Source organism: Corella eumyota, chromosome 2 (assembly GCF_963082875.1).
Source record: "Corella eumyota chromosome 2, kaCorEumy4.1, whole genome shotgun sequence".
Taxonomy (NCBI): Eukaryota; Metazoa; Chordata; class Ascidiacea; order Phlebobranchia; family Corellidae; genus Corella; species Corella eumyota.
The window spans coordinates 3951443-3968900 of NC_137491.1; the positions used below are offsets into that span (position 1 = coordinate 3951443).

At 27.0% G+C, this 17458-nt stretch overlaps 3 protein-coding genes across 3 annotated transcripts; 2 read left to right on the plus strand and 1 right to left on the minus strand.

The window, feature by feature from the left end:
- Window positions 1-1926: 1926 nt before the first annotated feature.
- Window positions 1927-6861, plus strand: LOC145741414 (solute carrier family 22 member 4-like). The gene is made up of 13 exons (XM_082559004.1): window positions 1927-2069; window positions 2220-2285; window positions 2468-2523; window positions 2745-2854; window positions 2920-3023; window positions 3531-3685; window positions 4029-4197; window positions 4652-4790; window positions 5065-5156; window positions 5364-5470; window positions 5897-6079; window positions 6510-6648; window positions 6768-6861. The coding sequence occupies exons 1-13, from the start codon at window positions 1927-1929 to the stop codon at window positions 6859-6861; spliced, it is 1557 nt and encodes a 518-aa protein (XP_082415130.1).
- A 181-nt stretch (window positions 6862-7042) lies between these two features.
- LOC145743969 (nuclear migration protein nudC-like) lies at window positions 7043-17359 on the minus strand. Its single transcript, XM_082562050.1, has 16 exons — window positions 17340-17359; window positions 16643-16739; window positions 16328-16510; window positions 15873-15980; window positions 15495-15636; window positions 15169-15367; window positions 14848-14988; window positions 14528-14626; window positions 10037-10096; window positions 9134-9211; window positions 8822-8914; window positions 8593-8715; window positions 8099-8272; window positions 7831-8025; window positions 7554-7756; window positions 7043-7239 (listed from the first exon to the last, which is right to left on the minus strand). Exons 2-16 carry the CDS (start codon window positions 16653-16655, stop codon window positions 7188-7190), a joined length of 1863 nt encoding a protein of 620 aa, XP_082418176.1. The 5' UTR covers window positions 16656-16739; window positions 17340-17359; the 3' UTR covers window positions 7043-7187.
- On the plus strand, window positions 10743-13451 carry LOC145743970 (UPF0489 protein C5orf22 homolog). The gene is made up of 9 exons (XM_082562051.1): window positions 10743-10808; window positions 10944-11089; window positions 11274-11420; window positions 11594-11698; window positions 11847-12009; window positions 12213-12304; window positions 12499-12577; window positions 12665-12804; window positions 13002-13451. Exons 1-9 carry the CDS (start codon window positions 10743-10745, stop codon window positions 13120-13122), a joined length of 1059 nt encoding a protein of 352 aa, XP_082418177.1. The 3' UTR covers window positions 13123-13451.
- Window positions 17360-17458: the final 99 nt, after the last annotated feature.

Consider the following 17458-nt stretch of genomic DNA (forward strand, 5'->3'; position numbering starts at 1 on the left):
TTTTTATGTCCTTATATAGAAAAAAACTAGAAAAAATCACAAAGTTTTTACGATCTTGTGTTTAAAAATATTTTCGTCATAATTTTGTAAGCAGAACTTGACTTTTTAGCCCCAAGCGGTTATTCAATATTTCACTTTCAACAACATGTTTCTGCCAGTTACTATGACGTCATATAGCTATTTATAGACTAAAACTGTCTCACTTTTAAAAACTTTTTTAAAAATTACTTTAAAAATAAAAATCACATTTAAAAAAATACTAATTACTAATTACTAATATTACTTATAAAATCTTTTATACAACTATAACTACATTTAAAAACTTATAAATAACGCGAGTTAATAAAAACTAATATATTTTTATTTTTAATTTACAAGATTTGCTTATATACATTTTCTAAAAATATTTAGGAAAAAAATTCAAAAAATATTTTGCTTAAAAATATGCCAACAGAAAATAAGTTTTATAACCTTTGGTGTAGCAAATTACTAAATATTTTCATAAATATAAATGTCTAATATTATCCGCTTTTTGTAAGGTTAAGTTTGTGGTTATTTAAAAGTGTAGATACCTATATTAAACATCATAAAATGTGTTAAAATATTATAAAAATGTAAAAGCAAGTTGTACAGTGTTATACAGCAAAATAAACGTAGTTTGACTTTGTAAAATGTGTTTTTTAAAGTTTAAAAGTAAAAAAATAATAAATTAAACCTTATAATTTGGTGAGTATCAGTGCCTTTAAACTTTTATAGTCCTAATGGAATAACTTGCAGACATTTAAAGCTAACTAAGATTCTTTGTTTTGCAAGAGTGTTTTGCTATTTAGCCTGAAGTGTATTATTAAAAACAAATTTTGGTATTGCAAAAATAGATCATACTAAACTTTTTTTTGCAAAAGTGATAAATTAGGTTTTTAAATTCGTAAAGCCGGCAATAGATTATAAAAACGTTAAGAATTAAAAAGCAAAGTTTTTATGTTTATTGCATTAACATATGAAGGATGTGCGAAAGATATTAAAACTTCCTTTTACAAGAATTCCGGATTTAACAACATCACACGATTGCCCTAATAAGGCTTGAAATAATTTAGTTACCATGAGCTGTTTTGTAAAATGTTTAACTAAATGAAGCTAAGCTATAAATCAGCAGCAATTAAGTTGAAAATAGATTAAGCAAGTTGTAAAAAATTACAGGGCGTTGCTATTTTTTTACCAAGTAAAAAATTTGTCAAATTATCGTATTAGTTATAAAACTATTATTTGTTAAAAATTTAAGGTAGAAATTTTAACCGGCAAAAAAATTATTTTATTTAAAAATGTATTGATTTGAAAGCATAAAAATGAATGAATAAAATGTGATGTTATAGTGCATTTATAAACTAAAATTTCAATAATATATAAATTCACATTTTATCAAAAATTTGACTATATATTTTCAACCAAAGTTCGTTATTATTAGTCGGCAGAAAATTGAAATTGTTGCAAAACTTTTGTAAATTTTAAACAATATGTAGGCAAAGTTAAGTTGGACAAAACTTTAATATAAAGGTTTTTAACTTTTTGTTTCTTTATTTTACTTATTAAGATACCGTACATAAGTTATGATTGAATTTATTTTTTTTAATGTTAGTTGCCAAGTATAGTTAGTTAATAAAGCAAAAATTAAACCAATTTAAACACCGTGAAAGAAATGAGCAAACTAAAAACTTTAAAACTAACAAAAACTTCGTTTAGAACCGTAAATGTAATAAGTAATTTTTTAACCGTAAAAGTAATTTAGTTTGGTATAAAAAATGAGAAATTTGATATAAAATGTTAAAGTCACAGGTAAATTTGAAAACTGTTAACCTAACACAATAAACATGTTTATTAAATTAAGAAGATTTATATATTAACAATTTTTAAACTAAAAATATAAAAACCATGAAATACGAAGATTTACTGGAAGACAATGGCAAAATAGGAAAATACCAACTTTTTATTGCAGCTTTACTGGTCTTGAGCACCATCCCTAATGGTGCGCTGGTTAATGTGGTCATTTTTACCAACTATACACCAAACCACAGGTCAAATATAATTTATTTAAATTGATAACAAAAAAATTTAAAAAAATTTTTTTTTAATAAATCGAATTCTCTCATTTTTTTATTGATATAATGCCATGTATACTTATTTAAAGTCGAAGTTTTTTTAACAAGGTTTTAATTGTAATACAGGTGTAAAATTCCAGGTTTGAATAATGTAACAGCACCCAATTCTAACTTAACTTATTACGATTTTGGGTAAATATTTTAGGTTGTAATACTATTAGCATATAATGTGTTATAAAAGTTAAATTAATTTTATACCTATCAGACCCTCATTTATTACAGACCATTTTACGTTAATTTTTATTGAAAAGTTATCAGTTCAGCTTTAAATTAAACCTATTTTTGCAAAGTTGGAATATTTCTTGTTATTTTAGTAATAAAAGTGCCGATGAAATATTAAATATGACTATTCCTTGGGAAACCAAAGACGGTAAATTACAACGGAGTCAATGCAAAATGATAATTCCTGGTAACTATGAGAAATTATACAAATTTTAATAAATTTAATAGTTTTTTTCTACATAATATTTTTTATACATAATATTTGTCTGTATATATTACGATTTTCTTAAAATTTATAAAAAAGATCAGCAAAATTAAATACAAAAAAAGTAACAAGTACTTTAAATCAGATATAATTTTAATTTTTAGGTTTGTGGCAACAAAATGACGAATTAAATTATACATCAACCAACTTGATTGGCTGTCAGTATGGCTGGCATTATGACATAGAAGAAGGACGATCGTCAACAATTACTGACGTAAGAATTGTGACGTCATTGATAGTATAATTACCGTGTTGTAAAGCTGTATTTTTACATTTTAGTGGGATTTAGTTTGTGATAAGGCATGGTTAAAACCGATGACAACTTCTATGTATAATGTCGGGGTAACAGTTGCTTCTTTGTGCACTGGTGTTTTTTCAGACAGGTGACCTCAAAATTTAATTTTTATATATTAATTTACTTTAACGTATTTAAATGTATATGTAGAATTTTTAAAGGCTAAACCTGTAATAACTTTTGTTAACTGATCTAACCTTTGGCAGCATGTGTAGTGTTCAGATCACCAGAACACTACGTGAGGTCCGAGGTTCGATACTCACTGCTTTCATCTTGAGTAAGGCAGATATAAACGGTATAATCTCCTGCTAAGCCAAAACTTATTCAGCAGCTTAATTATCGGGCAATAATAATCAATAATATCTTAAACTGCCACAGGCAACTCGAAACTGGGTCGGTAGGTCGTGAAGTAGACCTTTCCACACCGAGAATAAACAATTGTAAAAAAACTTAACTTAAAATAAAACCCATTTCTTATTATATTTGCTACAATAAATATTAAAAATGTATCGTTATTTTCTTCAAATTTGGTAAAGAGACCTTTTTTATTGAAGTTTTGCTAGTATTTTTTTCTAAAACTTTTATTTTTTTTTAGATTTGGAAGAAGAAGAATTTTTCTACTGACTACTTATCTTCAGTTTTTGATCACATTTTTGTGTTGTTTTTCGGTCAATGTTACAATGTATGCGATCGTTTATATGCTAGCTGGAGCATGTTCTTTGACTAACTTCATGGCCGCAGTTGTGTTAAGTACGTATTAAAAGAAATTATATTTAAACATTTATTAAAAATTTAAAAAATTACAATAAGATGCTTTAGTAGAATTTATACCAACCCTTGATTTTAAAGTAATTATAAATTCTACCCCTCTTATTTTAAAATAATCTTAAGGTCAAAATCTATCAAAAATTACTTTATTTTTTGCTGTTTTACCTAATTTAAACTATTTATATGCATACAATTGCCGTTTGTGGTACGCAGGTGAATTATCGCCCACAAATATTTGTTGATTGTTGCGACAATGTTACGACAATTAAAATGACAACCGTAGGCTTATCGCCTAGTTTAACGAACTTTGTTGTCTATAATTTAGTGTACGAGGTGGTGGGCAATGAAAGAAGATATACGGCTGGTATTATACAGATGATGACATATGCTATTGGTTATATGCTTGTCCCACTTTCCTCTTATTTGATTGGGTCTTGGAGGTGGTTGTTGGCAAGTCTTGGATTTCAAATCGTGTTTTTTATTCCATATTATTGGTAAAAATATTAAACATTTTTAGTGTGACAAAAATTAAGGGTAAGGTTTGGTTCCCACTGTTTTTGTTTTGTAACTATTTTAAGTGTATATTGATGTATTGCTTTTAACTTGCCAAAAAAGTGCTATCAGTTGGAATCCATATGCTCAAAAAAGAGTTTTTTACCAACATAAGACATTTTTTTATTACCTCCTTATTACCCTGACCCAGTTCTAGAAAACCTACTTTAAAGTTTAAATATCTTTTGACAGAATTTTGGTAAAACGTCGCTACTGAAACTTTAAACTTTGCTTAAATTGTTTGTGGTATTATGGGCGGATATTATCGAAAATCATTAAGTAAAAGCCGAATAAAGTCGAGAACGAAGTGCAAAACTGTTAAAAACTACGAAAAAGTAAAATTTTACCTCGGAAAATATTTGAACTGTATAAAATATTTCCACAAACTTGTTTAAGGTTTATTCCCGAATCCCTTCAATGGTTAATTTTAAACCGAAAATACGAAGAAGCGAAAAATCTCACTCAAACAATTATTAACTGGAATAAACTACCCGAATCTGCGAATGAAATTTTCAACAGAGCTATGAGTATTAAAGTAAATTAAATACTCGTTTAAAAATACTTCAGTATTAAATAAATGTTAATGCTATTAAAACTAGTCGCTAGCTACCCAGGTCGAGATTTTAATGATCGTAAAATGATTGCAACTTTCTACCAAGTTTTATGTATTTTGTAGGCCTATAAATTAGACATTCATATGCATACGTATGTATTATATATAGATAACCTGTTATACTTTTATGTATTGCATCAGTTTTCGTATTTTTGCTTGCATTTAATAAATACATAATAGTTATTTATAAATTTAGGAAAGCGGTGAAAAAGTTAAACAACTTTCTTACTGGCATTTGATGAAGTATCCCTATATTAGAAAGACGACTACTATACTTTGTTTTGCATGGTAAATGGCTTAAAAAATTATTAGAAAAATGTTAAACCTGACAATTAAAAAAATAAAAAATAACCTTTTAATACTAAATTTAACAAAAAAAAAAATGCTTTAAAATTACATATACCATATGGCTTAGTTTAAAAAGTTATAAACTTCCTGTAATTTCCTTTATTTAGCCCTATTATAGTCGTTATTATCACAAGCTTTGTATTTTAGGTTGTTTTCAGTATTCGGATACTTTGGGCTAGCTTACAATTCCGCCAACTTATCTGGTAATGTTTACGTTACTTGTTTATTATCTGGTTTTGTTGAGATACCTGCTGGTCTATTAATGATGATTTGCCAAAGATTTGGAAGAGTTAAATTTATCTTGGCGTTTGGCGCTACCAATATCGTAATTTTTGTTATCATGTTCTTTTTGGTAACAGGTAGGCTATATTTCGTAACAATGATGTTTATTCTACAACAAAATCGCCCAATTTTACTAACCTATAGGCTACTGATTTGTAAGCTGTTTTTTAACTTATTTTTTATCAATTTTACTTGTTTTTGCCATTTTATATGGGTTAATATATATGCATTATCTTTAAGCTATATTTGGTTATTATTTGTGTCTTAAAATATTTTTAACTTTCTATAGGCTAGATGTTGGCGCGTAAAACTTACAAGATAGTGCTAGCAAAGCAATTTCCACCCTTAAACCTCAATAATTTTTTTTTACATTTTATCTAAACATGTTTGTATTTTAGGCTTCCCAATGACAACAACTGTTCTTTCAATGATCGGCAAGTTTCTAATGACCGGTTTATTTGATGTTTTATACCTCTACTCTCCCGAAGTTTATCCAGTACTTTTACGGCAACAAGGACTGGCCATCACTGCTACTTTCGGGCGATTAGGATCAATCATAGCACCCTATATCGTTTATGCTGGTAAACTTGAGGTTTATCGTTACTTTAGTAATAGTTTAAACCTAACCTACCGAGTATTGGTTAGGCAGAAATCTAGTCACCGCAAATTGTCAAAAATTAAGCTGACTGACTTGCTGTTTAGTACATTAAATAGGGCTTAACAGAAATTGTATCTAAGCCAGCCATTTAAAAACACCCAAAACATAAAATTGAACTAGTTACTTCAACTGGAGCTATATTAGCGTCGTCCGCCAAGTTTATAATATGCAAAAAGGGGGGCATTTTTATAACCTTACACTAGTCTTCCCCTGTACATTCCGCATTCATTTTAGTATAACCCAATTAAACTGGCGGACAAGGCTTATAGAGCTCCCTTAAACTCCGTAAGGCTACCATAAAACTGCAAACCGTTTTTTTATTACAAATACTAAGCCTAAAATCCATTTTTTAGCTGAACAGAACGGTGGTAAGATCATGTACGGCCTATTTGCTGGTACAACAATACTATTGGTTATTTTATCAGTTATGTTACCAGAAACACATAATACCTCATTACCTTCCACTGTTAAAGAGGCCATTCAACTAAACAGGTATTAAAAAAAAAATGTTTAAATTAAAAAAAAATCACAAAATTTTTGTAAATTGTGTAACTGAAATTGGATGAATAATGTTGTGAAAACGAAACTAAAAATACTTTTTTTCAATGTAGATATTCAGTCTTTTCAAGGAGCAAATTATTTAGAAGAAAAAATAAAAATTCAGTATCCGATAATAAAGAAAAAGTAGATGAATTAATGATGTAGATTTGGTCAAAATGATCTCAAAAACAATTTTTATGTTTTATTTTATCAATTTTTGGTTGACAACCTTTTAAATTTAAAAATGAATTTTTAAAATATATATAGTTATTTTATATATTTAGATTTTCTTGTGTCATTTCTGATCAAAATCAAGAATGCGTTTTTTTTATCTAATCAAGTATACTATTCTTACAAATCAACTTTTATTAAAAAAAAATTAAACTAAAACGATGGTATTTACAAACTAACATTGAATTAGACTTATTTCTTTTAGGTTTGTTTTGAAAATTGATTTTACAGATTTTTGTTTGTGGTTTAAAAATTTAGTTTTAGGAAAATTTAGCTTTGGAAAAATCCATTTCGGGATGTTGCTTCATAAACCTCAAAAATAAAATGATTTTTTTTTTAATCTTCTATTTTGTTTTTTTTAAAACTTGGTATTAAAAGGCCAATTATACAGCCTTAACATGGAGTTATATTTGTTACCACAAACTAGTCTTGAGTTGACTTTAAAAGTTTTAGATTTTATAGATTATAATTGCCCTATAACTAATCTGCCAATTGATTTTTGGTTTAGCAAAAGTTCATACCTTTATAAAGCCATACTTAAAGGTGCTACACCATAAAACTAGTGGGACTTAACCCAAGACCCCATAAAGTGAAGCCCAATGTTCTAAAACCTATTAACAACTTACTTAGCCATCATGTCGTGTTTTTTCTGCTCATCCGAGGTGGGAAGACCTAAATTTTTTTGTTGTTGATCGAACATCATCTTTTCAACCATTCCTCTCGTCTCCCCGTCCAAATCTGATAACTTTGAGTTTTCTGGACTTACCTTTTTTGTGTTTATTTCAGGGTCAGAGGTCACAAGTTGTGTCCACCATTCCATTTTGTTCACCTAAAATTTTTGATTTAAAACAATTAATTTGTAACTATATCAAAGCAACAAAATAATACTGTAAAAAAAATTACCTTTTCAACTGTGAGAATAATACTTTTTTTGTCATCAATTGTCCAATAAGTTTCCTCTGTTTTGATATCTTTATAAGTTTCCCCATCTATTATTAATGGGTGACCTTTCAAACCAACCTTCAAATGACGTTTTTGTACATCGCAAATTACATCTTTACCACGCACTGGAAAATCAACTTTAAAGGGAAGTCTAAGCTGTGATAATTTCGGTTAAATATGGTTCAAAAATTTGATCAATAATTAAAAAAACATTTTTTTTAAATTTTACCTCCACTTCTTCTAACGTTTGGGTCCAGGAATAATTTGGAAGATCTGCTCCGTTTCCGGCATTCGGTTTTAATTTTCCTTTTGAATCTTCATCTTCATCATCGGAGTCAACTTTGCTTAAGACTTCAGCTTTCGCGGGTTTAGTTGGAGAAGCAGAGTTGCCGTTTGTATTTTTCTAAAATTAAAAAAATTATGGCCTAAAGATTTTAAATTCTACTTTTATTTAACAAAAATAAACATTTATATATAATTAAGATTAGTAAACGATATAAAAGTAATAAGCCTGCAAAGTAAATTTAACTGTTGTTTGTGGTAAGAGGAAAAATATCACTGGCAAATATTTGTTAAAAGTTGCAACCATATTACAACAATAAAAACTATGACCAATGGGTGGCTATTGACAAGTATTGATAACAAATTTTAAAAACTTATATATATATATGATCCAACAGTTTAATTTTTTTTGAAACAAAAAATATTTTTAATAATAAAAACCTGTTTTTGTTGTTCTTTTATTTTATTTGCTTCTTCTTCAGTAACTTCAACGATTTTATTCGATTCAATCTCACTCTCCCTTGCCATTCTCACTTTTTCTTCTCTCAATTTTTTCTCTTTATTCTTCGAATAATATTATCATAAAAGTGTTATCAAAAAAACAAAAACAAATATGCTAACAGAAAATCTAAAAAGTTCTTTTTTAAGATGTAAATTGTCACTCTTTTACCTTTATTTCATTTTGGTGATCTTTTTCTGCGTCTTTTTTGGCTTTAGCATCCAATGCCAATTTTTGTTGTTTCTTCATTTTATCAATCACAACCTAGACATAAACATAATAATAAAAAAATAAACACGAAGTAAATACATAAGTAAATAAAATATAATATTTGCTATGCAATATTATATTAATTAGAACACAAACCATGTAAGAACAATCTAAAAATCTATCAATATTTTTTAAAGCTATCTTATACAAACAATAAATATTTAAACAAATTATTATTAATCACTTTTAAATTTTATAGTAACTCATTTAAACCTTTTCTGCTTCTCCTGGTTCACCTCCAGTAAAAAAATCAGTTTTTCTTCTTAAAAATCCAAAGTAAGTGTCCAATAACTATATAAAAAGTACGTAGTTTACTTTCAACAAATAAAAAGTAAATTTAACAATTTGTTACGCTAATAAAAATTAAAATAATAAATCTATTTATAATAAAGCTTGGTGGACGATAAACATATATACAATTTATAGTCCTACAAGTTTAACAAAACTATCATTTGTGGTGCGTAGGTAAATTATCCCAGGTTAATATTAATGAGTTTTGCGATCATATCATGACAATTAAAATCCCAACCACAAGATAGGTTAGTAACTATAATATATATATATAGAAAATTTTTAGCATAAAGTCCAGCTTTATTAAAAAAAGTGGCAACAAAAGTTACATATCATTATTTATTAATGCCATAAAGTAAATCTCTTTAAATAAATAATAAGGCAGCATGGTGTAGTTAGTGGTAAGAACACTTGCTACACCACACATGAGGTCGTGGGTTCAATCCTCACTGATCTCATGCTGTAGCGCCCTTGAGTAAGGCGCTATAAACGGTACACACTCCTGCTGAGCCAGCACTTAATTAGCAGCATAAATACTGAGCAATTAGAATTGATATAATATCTCAAACTGCCACAGGCAACTCGAGACTGGGTGGAAGTAACTGATGTTACTCCATGTTTAAGTCGCGCATTTGACTTTCCCACATCGAGGATAAAGATAGGTACAAAAAAAAATCAAAAAAAATTCAAGCACAAAATCTCATTTATCTTAAAGGTTTAATGGCAATAAAAATTACATAATATTCTTTAATAATGTCAAAAAGGAACTCTTTTTATACTAAACATAAATCAAAAGTAAACACTTGTAAACTATCAGTATATTACCTCATGCACTCCTCCACTATGTTGTGAAGCCATATGAAGTAACATAGCATCCCACTGTTCCTCCATATCTGCCATTTTTAAATTTGTGTGAAATATCAATGTCACAAACACGAACTATAAATTATTCTAAATAAAGTTACCAAGATTAACTTGTTAACTTAAACATACGGTAATAAATAACAATAAAAAAAAGTTTGCGAAAGATTCTTATTAATTATGCTTAAAAATAACTTTCAAAAATTTTAAACTTAAAAAAAAAATCACTTTTAACTGATTATATTTCTTATCGTCTGGTCGTTATAAGAAATATAAAAGGTTTAAAATACAAACTTATTAAAGCAATTAATAACGGTTTCGAACACATGGTCTTTAAACAAAACAGAGCTTGTAAATATAAAATGCAAACTATAATCGTGCCATATAAATTTGTGGCAAAATAAAAGTTCCATTACCATTAAATACTAACAAAAACTTATTTTTATTAAAGTAAAAAGTATAGCTAACTAAATTTATAATTAAAATTATTTTATTATTGTTTATTAAATTTACTAAATTTATAATTAAAATTATTTTATTACTGGAAATAAATTTCGTGATTTTTAACCGTCTTTTGCCAAAAACAGTGGGCACCACAAACGCTAGTTTTTTTAATTTAAATCCATTTAAATTAAACCCAATCCTTAGTTTTTGTTCGTACAAATTAAAAATGTCTTTCACGAAGTTAAGACAATACAAAAATCTGCCAATTCACATCGAAGAATATCATCACGAGGTAAAAAATATTTTTTTATCTTAAATTTATTTAAAGCGATTTATAAATTATAATACAATAAGAACATTTGACTTTACTACGTGAGGTCTTGGGTTCAATACCCACCATGGAAAACTTAACAAATTATGTTTTAAGGTCTTGGAGCATATATACAGGGCTATAGGATCTAAACATCTACCATTTAAAGATCTTACTGTTTTACATTTTGATTCTCATCCTGATTTAGGAATTCCAGAAGGTTTAAAAGCCAGTGATGTCTTTAATAAAGAAAAACTATTTAAGTAAGTTACGAAGATTTTTTATTTGATAGTAATTTCAAGTTTTTGTAAATATTGTTTAAAAATTGTTATTATTTTTTAAATATATACTAGTAAGATTTTAATATTATTAAAAAAAATTTTAATACAGATATTTATGCTTTACTATTAAATGCAATATTTTTAAAAACGTTTTTTACTTTTTAAGATCTTTGTCAATAGAAAACTGGTTGATTCCAGCAGCATTTGGCGGACATATTAACAAAATAATTTGGTGTAAACCACCATGGTCTGATCAATTTAAAGATGGAATTTATGAATTTTATGTTGGAAGAGATCACACAGAAACAATTAAGTAAATTTTTTTGTGGATTCCATAACTTTAAAATGAAATACAATGTTTTGATTTTTATAATAAAGACATTTGTATAGCAGAAAAAATTGTGTTTTTAATTTCATTTTACTTAAATTTACCAACAATAAAAAACTTAATATAATTTAATATGTTAAATTATTTACCATTTTTAGAGTTTCTTTAAAGGATTCTTATTTTTTAAGTGATTGCATGTACTTAGAAGAAAATTTGTTACAAGAAAAAAAGAAATTAACTTTACATGTTATAACAGTAGAAAGGTACACACAAACAAAAAAATTACAACTGTAAAATTAACAAAATGATTAATTAATATTTTATTAAATAGAATATTTTAATATAACTGTTTTATTTATTTTACTTAACAAATTCTAAAATTTAGTTTTTAAATATTTTTTTGTTATACAGTGATGAAGTAAAACAAGTTATACCTTTTGACAAAGACAAAATATTTATTCTTGATATTGACCTTGATTTTTTCTCAACAAGAAACCCTTTTAAAGAAATATTTTCAGAAGAAGATCTTGAAAAATTAACTCGATTGTATTGGTACAGACAAGGTGATAATAAGGTAATCATACCCTTTAACTATAAATTATTAAAAAATAAGAAATTACAGATTATTATACCTTTATTGGTGTTAGTTAACTGGACTTATCCAACGCCTAAAAATCTTCAAAAAATTTAAATTTTGGTTTCATTATTTTTTAATATTATTGTGATTAATTTTAATCTATTCGTTTTAAACTTAAAAAAAATTAGTTTGATTTTTAGGAAAATAGAATAGACCAATTGGATCGGTTACAAAAATGGATTTTTCAAATATTTAATGGTAATACAGAAATAGAAGAAAAATACAAAGATCAGTAAGTATGTTTTTTTAATACAAAATCGTCAATTCCTTATTAAAAAGTAAAGTTTTAATTAAACATACTAGATCATTTTTGTATCCATTCTATGGTTTAGTTTTAATAAAAAATGTTATTTTACATCTTGTTTTTAGTCTGAATTATTTTTTAAGTATTATATATGTAATTAATTTATTTATTTTACTTTACAGATTTAAATCGTTAGAAAAAATTGTAAGGAATTATGAAAAATATTTGAATCGAAAATTAGAAGAACTTGATTTGGAAGTGGTATATTGTAATTAAAAAACTATTTTAACCCTAATTGTCTTAATATTAATTTTTTTTTTAATTTCAATGAAAAATACATTTTTTTAGCTACATGGTGCTGGTTGTTCATCTGACCTTCCAGGGCTTCCCCATAATGTTAGTTCAGACCAACAAATAAATCATTTTATTAATTGTGTGGAAATGCTAATGAAAACTATTAAAAAACCTAAACTAGTTACAATAGCAAGGTAAAAAAAATATTTTAAAAAGGTCAATTATTTTTCTACTATACATTTATTTTTCCATATTCTGGAAATGTTAACTTAATATCCTTTAACATCAGGCATTTATTGTTAAGTAATTAAATTGAAGAATTTCGATACAAAAAAAAAAAAAGTACTGAGGAAAACATTAATGTTATCTTAACGGATTATTTATTTATTAGGTCATCTGTCGATGATTATTGCCCAGCCTTCCAAGTTGAGCAAATACAAGAAAAAACGTTGTTAATGCTTAACAGATTATACACTAATATTGATGTATTTAAACATTACAAAGATTCATAAAGGTTTTAAAATTAAAATTTTTTTCTTAAATTTACTTCAAGGAAAACAAAATAATAAAAAATGTTTTTTGTTTTATTTAACAAATTACACCCAATAAGGAAATATAATGTTTAAAACAACTTTTCTTTTTTGGATTGACCTAAAAATAAAAATGTTACACTCTAAAGGATATACCAAAATATAAAACATACTTCTATACACAATATTTACCTTTTGCTGGATAAAATTCATCAAACATTTTTCTTTTTCGATTTTGTTGGTTTTGAAAGTTTTCCCAATCTTGCCTTCGTTGGGAAAATTGTTTTATTCCAAATTTTCTAAAGATATGTTTTCCGTATTGGTCACTTACTAAATCGTTCTCACTGTTTACTAAAAAAAAATATAAACTTGATTAAATTAATACTCATAAAAGTTAGTAATTTTAAAAACTGCATAATAAGCATTGGTAAAATAAGAAAGATTTTCTTGAATTTTTTTGTATGTATTTGTCCGTGATGTAGAAAGGCTGACTTCGCGGCCTACACATAGAAAAACATTACTACTAACCCTGACCTAGTCTCGAATATCCTTCAGCAGTTTGAGATATTATTAAGCAGATTGACGGATAGTTAACTTGTCAAAACATCAGCCGTCAGTCAAATTGGAAATACAATAATATATCAAACAAAAAATAATATAAAAGTTGGTTACCCAATATTTCAGCAATCACTGAGCGAATTTTCAAAGGAGAATCTTTCCAAATATTATCCATAACTCTGCTACCATACTTATTACAACATATTTGAGGTAAAAATTCCTGCAAAAAATCAATTATATAAGTAAGTTGATGTATATTGTTGTACACTCTTTATAATGACTTAACGAAAATTACTAAATAAAAAGTTTTTGGTAATTTAAATAAAAATAAAAAAAAAAAAACTTACTTTTACATTTTGGAGCCAATTAATTTTTCTTTTTAACTTAACAGCCGGAGACTTAAAAAAAGCATCCACCAGATGGCTCCCTGTCACATCACTAGTAAGGACAAAGAGATGTTGTGGAGGAGCATCTGTCATGCTCCTTAAAATAAGAAGAGGATTCTTGAAACGAAGTAAAGTCTGCAGGAGGAGAGAGCCATGGTACATCACATTAGTTAAGTCTGGGATCTGGAAAACTATTTTAATTATTTTTGAGAAATTGGAATTAAATGTTACGGATTTTCTGATTTACCAAATAATATTAAAATAAATATACCCCCTACTTAAAATATCACCCAAAAAATTAATTTAGCTTAACTTTAACTATATATACCCTAAAAAACTATACCCAAAAAAATGAATAAAATCCTATCTTTGAATGTTTCCTTAATAAATTTACAGTAAAAAATTTTACAGTAAATTTTTGTCATTTTGAATTAACATTTTACCTTTTCTTTTTGTCCTTTCATGAAAATTTCACAAGTTGTGAAAGATGAAATTAATGAGACGATCAGTTTCTTATGTTCATGACTTTGACAATGGAAAGCCTATAAACAATTTAGATTTTTGAAGATAGATTATAGGTGTTGCTTCCATGTTAAAAAAAAAACATTTTACAAAGTGGTCATATATATTTTCTATTAAACCCCTTTTACCCCAACCCCTAAACCATGACTATTATTTCGTCATTCCATTGGTTTATAATATTTTTTTCCTTTTTTGGTATTGCCCATGTTGCGTAAAAAACTTAAATAAAAAAAGTTGATACCTCCATTAAACTGTCAATCATTTTCTTCTGAAGTTGTTCATGTTCTATGCATTGTTCTGCCAGTTTCTGAATAATTCCGAACTTCTGTTCCGCCAGAATATCTTCCATTCCATTAAATATAAGAGTTGCCATTTCTTCAAACTTCAAAATAAAGTTATTTAAAAAGACATTACCTTAAGCTACTTACACCCCTAAAGGAATAACCCCCAATGCCACAACATTATTACAAATAGACAAAGACAACTCTAGCTTACACAATCAAAGCAACTCTATAGTTAAGTTATAAGGTCAATTTAATATAAAGTTAAAAACAAGCAATACCTTATTTTGTAAGTTTTTACTCATTAAAAGTTTTTGAATAACAAAATTTGCAGTTTGGTGACAGGCAAGTCCAATAAAAACATCATAATCTGTACACATTATTTCGTATATTCTTAAACAAGACTTTTTGTCCCCAAATTCAACAATGTTTTCTATTACACGACTTCCTGTTTTGTCTTTTGTCAAAATAAGCAAGGTCCTAAAGTTGGAAAAAAAAAATTTAACTGATTAAATTTAACTATCATTAAAGTAAGAAAAAAAAAATTTAAACTACTATTTAAATACTCCTTTAAATATTTTTTCTATATGTTAAATCTTTTACTTACTTATTTGCAGGCTCTGTCTCCAACCCACAACCTGATATTATTTTATCACACAAAATTTTTAAAGTTTTCTTCTGTGATCGTAACGAAAGTGTTTTGATTAACATACAAACACTTGGTGTCCCACTTTGATGTGTAAGGATTTCTAAAAATAAAAACAAAATGTTGTCATTTGATTAATGTATTACAACAGTCATGGTAACATATATGAACTGAAAGGTTTGCGGTTTGAGCCCCACCGATGCCACACTATTCAGTGTTTTAGATAGCCTAAACACATTACAACAACACACCCTTTCAAATAAAGTGAAGAGTCTTTTAATTCTAACACAATTTAAAATTTAATGGCATAAATTTTATTATTATATAAATTTTATTTACCAATTACTTTTCTTCTATCAAGATTTTCAAAATTTGATACGAATTGTTTCAAATATTTTAGGAAATGTTTTGGAAGTTTTTCTTTAGAAAGAATTAATTCCTCCTGATCTAAAATTCAAAATAACATTCCGTTGAGAAAAACATAAAATTTAATAAAAAACCTTTAAAATATCAAAAACAAATATTTTAGTAGTTTGAACCAGACAAAAAAAGACTCATTTTTACAACCCACTTTGCCCCAACCCAGTCTTAAGTTGCCTTTAGCTGTTTTGGATATTATTGGTCAAGTTGCTAGATAATTAACTGGCTAGTTGTTTTTGGCAAATCGTATATATAAATAACCTGGTAACATAACCTGATAATAAATTTTTTATGAACTAGAATAACTCATTAATCCAGTTCAAAAAATTAATTCAGTTCAAAAAAATCCAGTTTAAAAAAGCAAAAGAACAAACCTGATTCGTTATATTTCGTGATTTGTTTTGTTGATAGTTTAACTCCAGCTAAAACTTGAAACAAAATTCTCAAAATATGAGAACTGTAAGTATGAGTCATCCAGATCGAGAAATCATCGTCAGCATTTATTTCTTTGCAAAACTTTAGAACAAGTTTAAAAATTGATTCCAAGTCATTTTGATCTGTAAAAAATTAAACTTTATTACTGTATAGAAACACATTATTAAACTTTTAGCGAAAATTCCTAAATATTTAAATTTGATAAAAAAAAATTGAGTTATTTTTTTGAATCATTAAAAATAAATTGTTTTCACCTTCTGAAATCATATTAACAATTCTTCCCAGTGTAGTTTGTAAAACGTGACATGCTTGTTGACTTTCTGATATTTCTTTAAAATCTTCACTGAATGCCTTGGTAAGAAAAACACAATGTTTAGTAAATTAATTAAATATAACACTTTTTTCGAGTGTAGATTTTTATTTAAATTTTAAACAATTTTAATTAAAACCTTATTTATGTTATCATGTGTGTTCTCAACATAGTAAACGGGCAAATAAAATACAATATTTTCTTTTTGATCTTTTACATTCGGTATGTTAAATTTGAATTAATTTAAAGTTTAGTTGAACCGGTAGCGTGGTGTAGTGGTAAGAATACTTGCTACACCACACATGAGATCGTGAGTTCAATCCCCACTGCTCTCATGCTGCAGCACTCTTGAGTAAGGCATTATAAACGGTACAAACTCCTGCTGAGCCAGCACTTAATCAGCACATAATTATCGGGCAATTATAATCTATAATATTCCAAACTGCCACAGGCAACTCGAGACTGGGTCGGAGGAACTGATGTTACTCTATGTTTGAGTCGTGCATGCAACTTTCCCACATCAAGGATAAAGATATATACAAAGAAAAAAAAGTAAAAGCACATTATCACATGCAAGCACAACATACAGACATAACTACAACTTAACATATCATTATAAAAAATTGTTAATAGTGTCTTACTTTCAATAATTGAAATACGTTTTCCGAAGATGCCACTTTGATGAAAAGTTCCAAAATGAAACTTGTCGATTTTTTGTGACTTAATTTAACTTCGTGTCCAATTATTTCCTCGAATACGT

Coding starts and splice junctions, on each gene's coding strand:
- LOC145741414 (XM_082559004.1), top strand. CDS start 1,927: ATGAAATACGAAGATTTACTGGAAGACAATGGCAAAATAGGAAAATAC. Junction 2,286..2,467: donor TTAACTTATTACGATTTTGG/GTAAATATTTTA, acceptor TTGTTATTTTAG/TAATAAAAGTGCCGATGAAA. Junction 6,649..6,767: donor GAGGCCATTCAACTAAACAG/GTATTAAAAAAA, acceptor TTTTCAATGTAG/ATATTCAGTCTTTTCAAGGA.
- LOC145743970 (XM_082562051.1), top strand. CDS start 10,743: ATGTCTTTCACGAAGTTAAGACAATACAAAAATCTGCCAATTCACATC. Junction 11,699..11,846: donor CATGTTATAACAGTAGAAAG/GTACACACAAAC, acceptor TTTGTTATACAG/TGATGAAGTAAAACAAGTTA. Junction 12,578..12,664: donor AAGAACTTGATTTGGAAGTG/GTATATTGTAAT, acceptor ACATTTTTTTAG/CTACATGGTGCTGGTTGTTC.
- LOC145743969 (XM_082562050.1), bottom strand. Junction 15,368..15,494: donor GAGACAGAGCCTGCAAATAA/GTAAGTAAAAGA, acceptor TTCCAACTTTAG/GACCTTGCTTATTTTGACAA. Junction 14,627..14,847: donor TGATTGACAGTTTAATGGAG/GTATCAACTTTT, acceptor AATTGTTTATAG/GCTTTCCATTGTCAAAGTCA.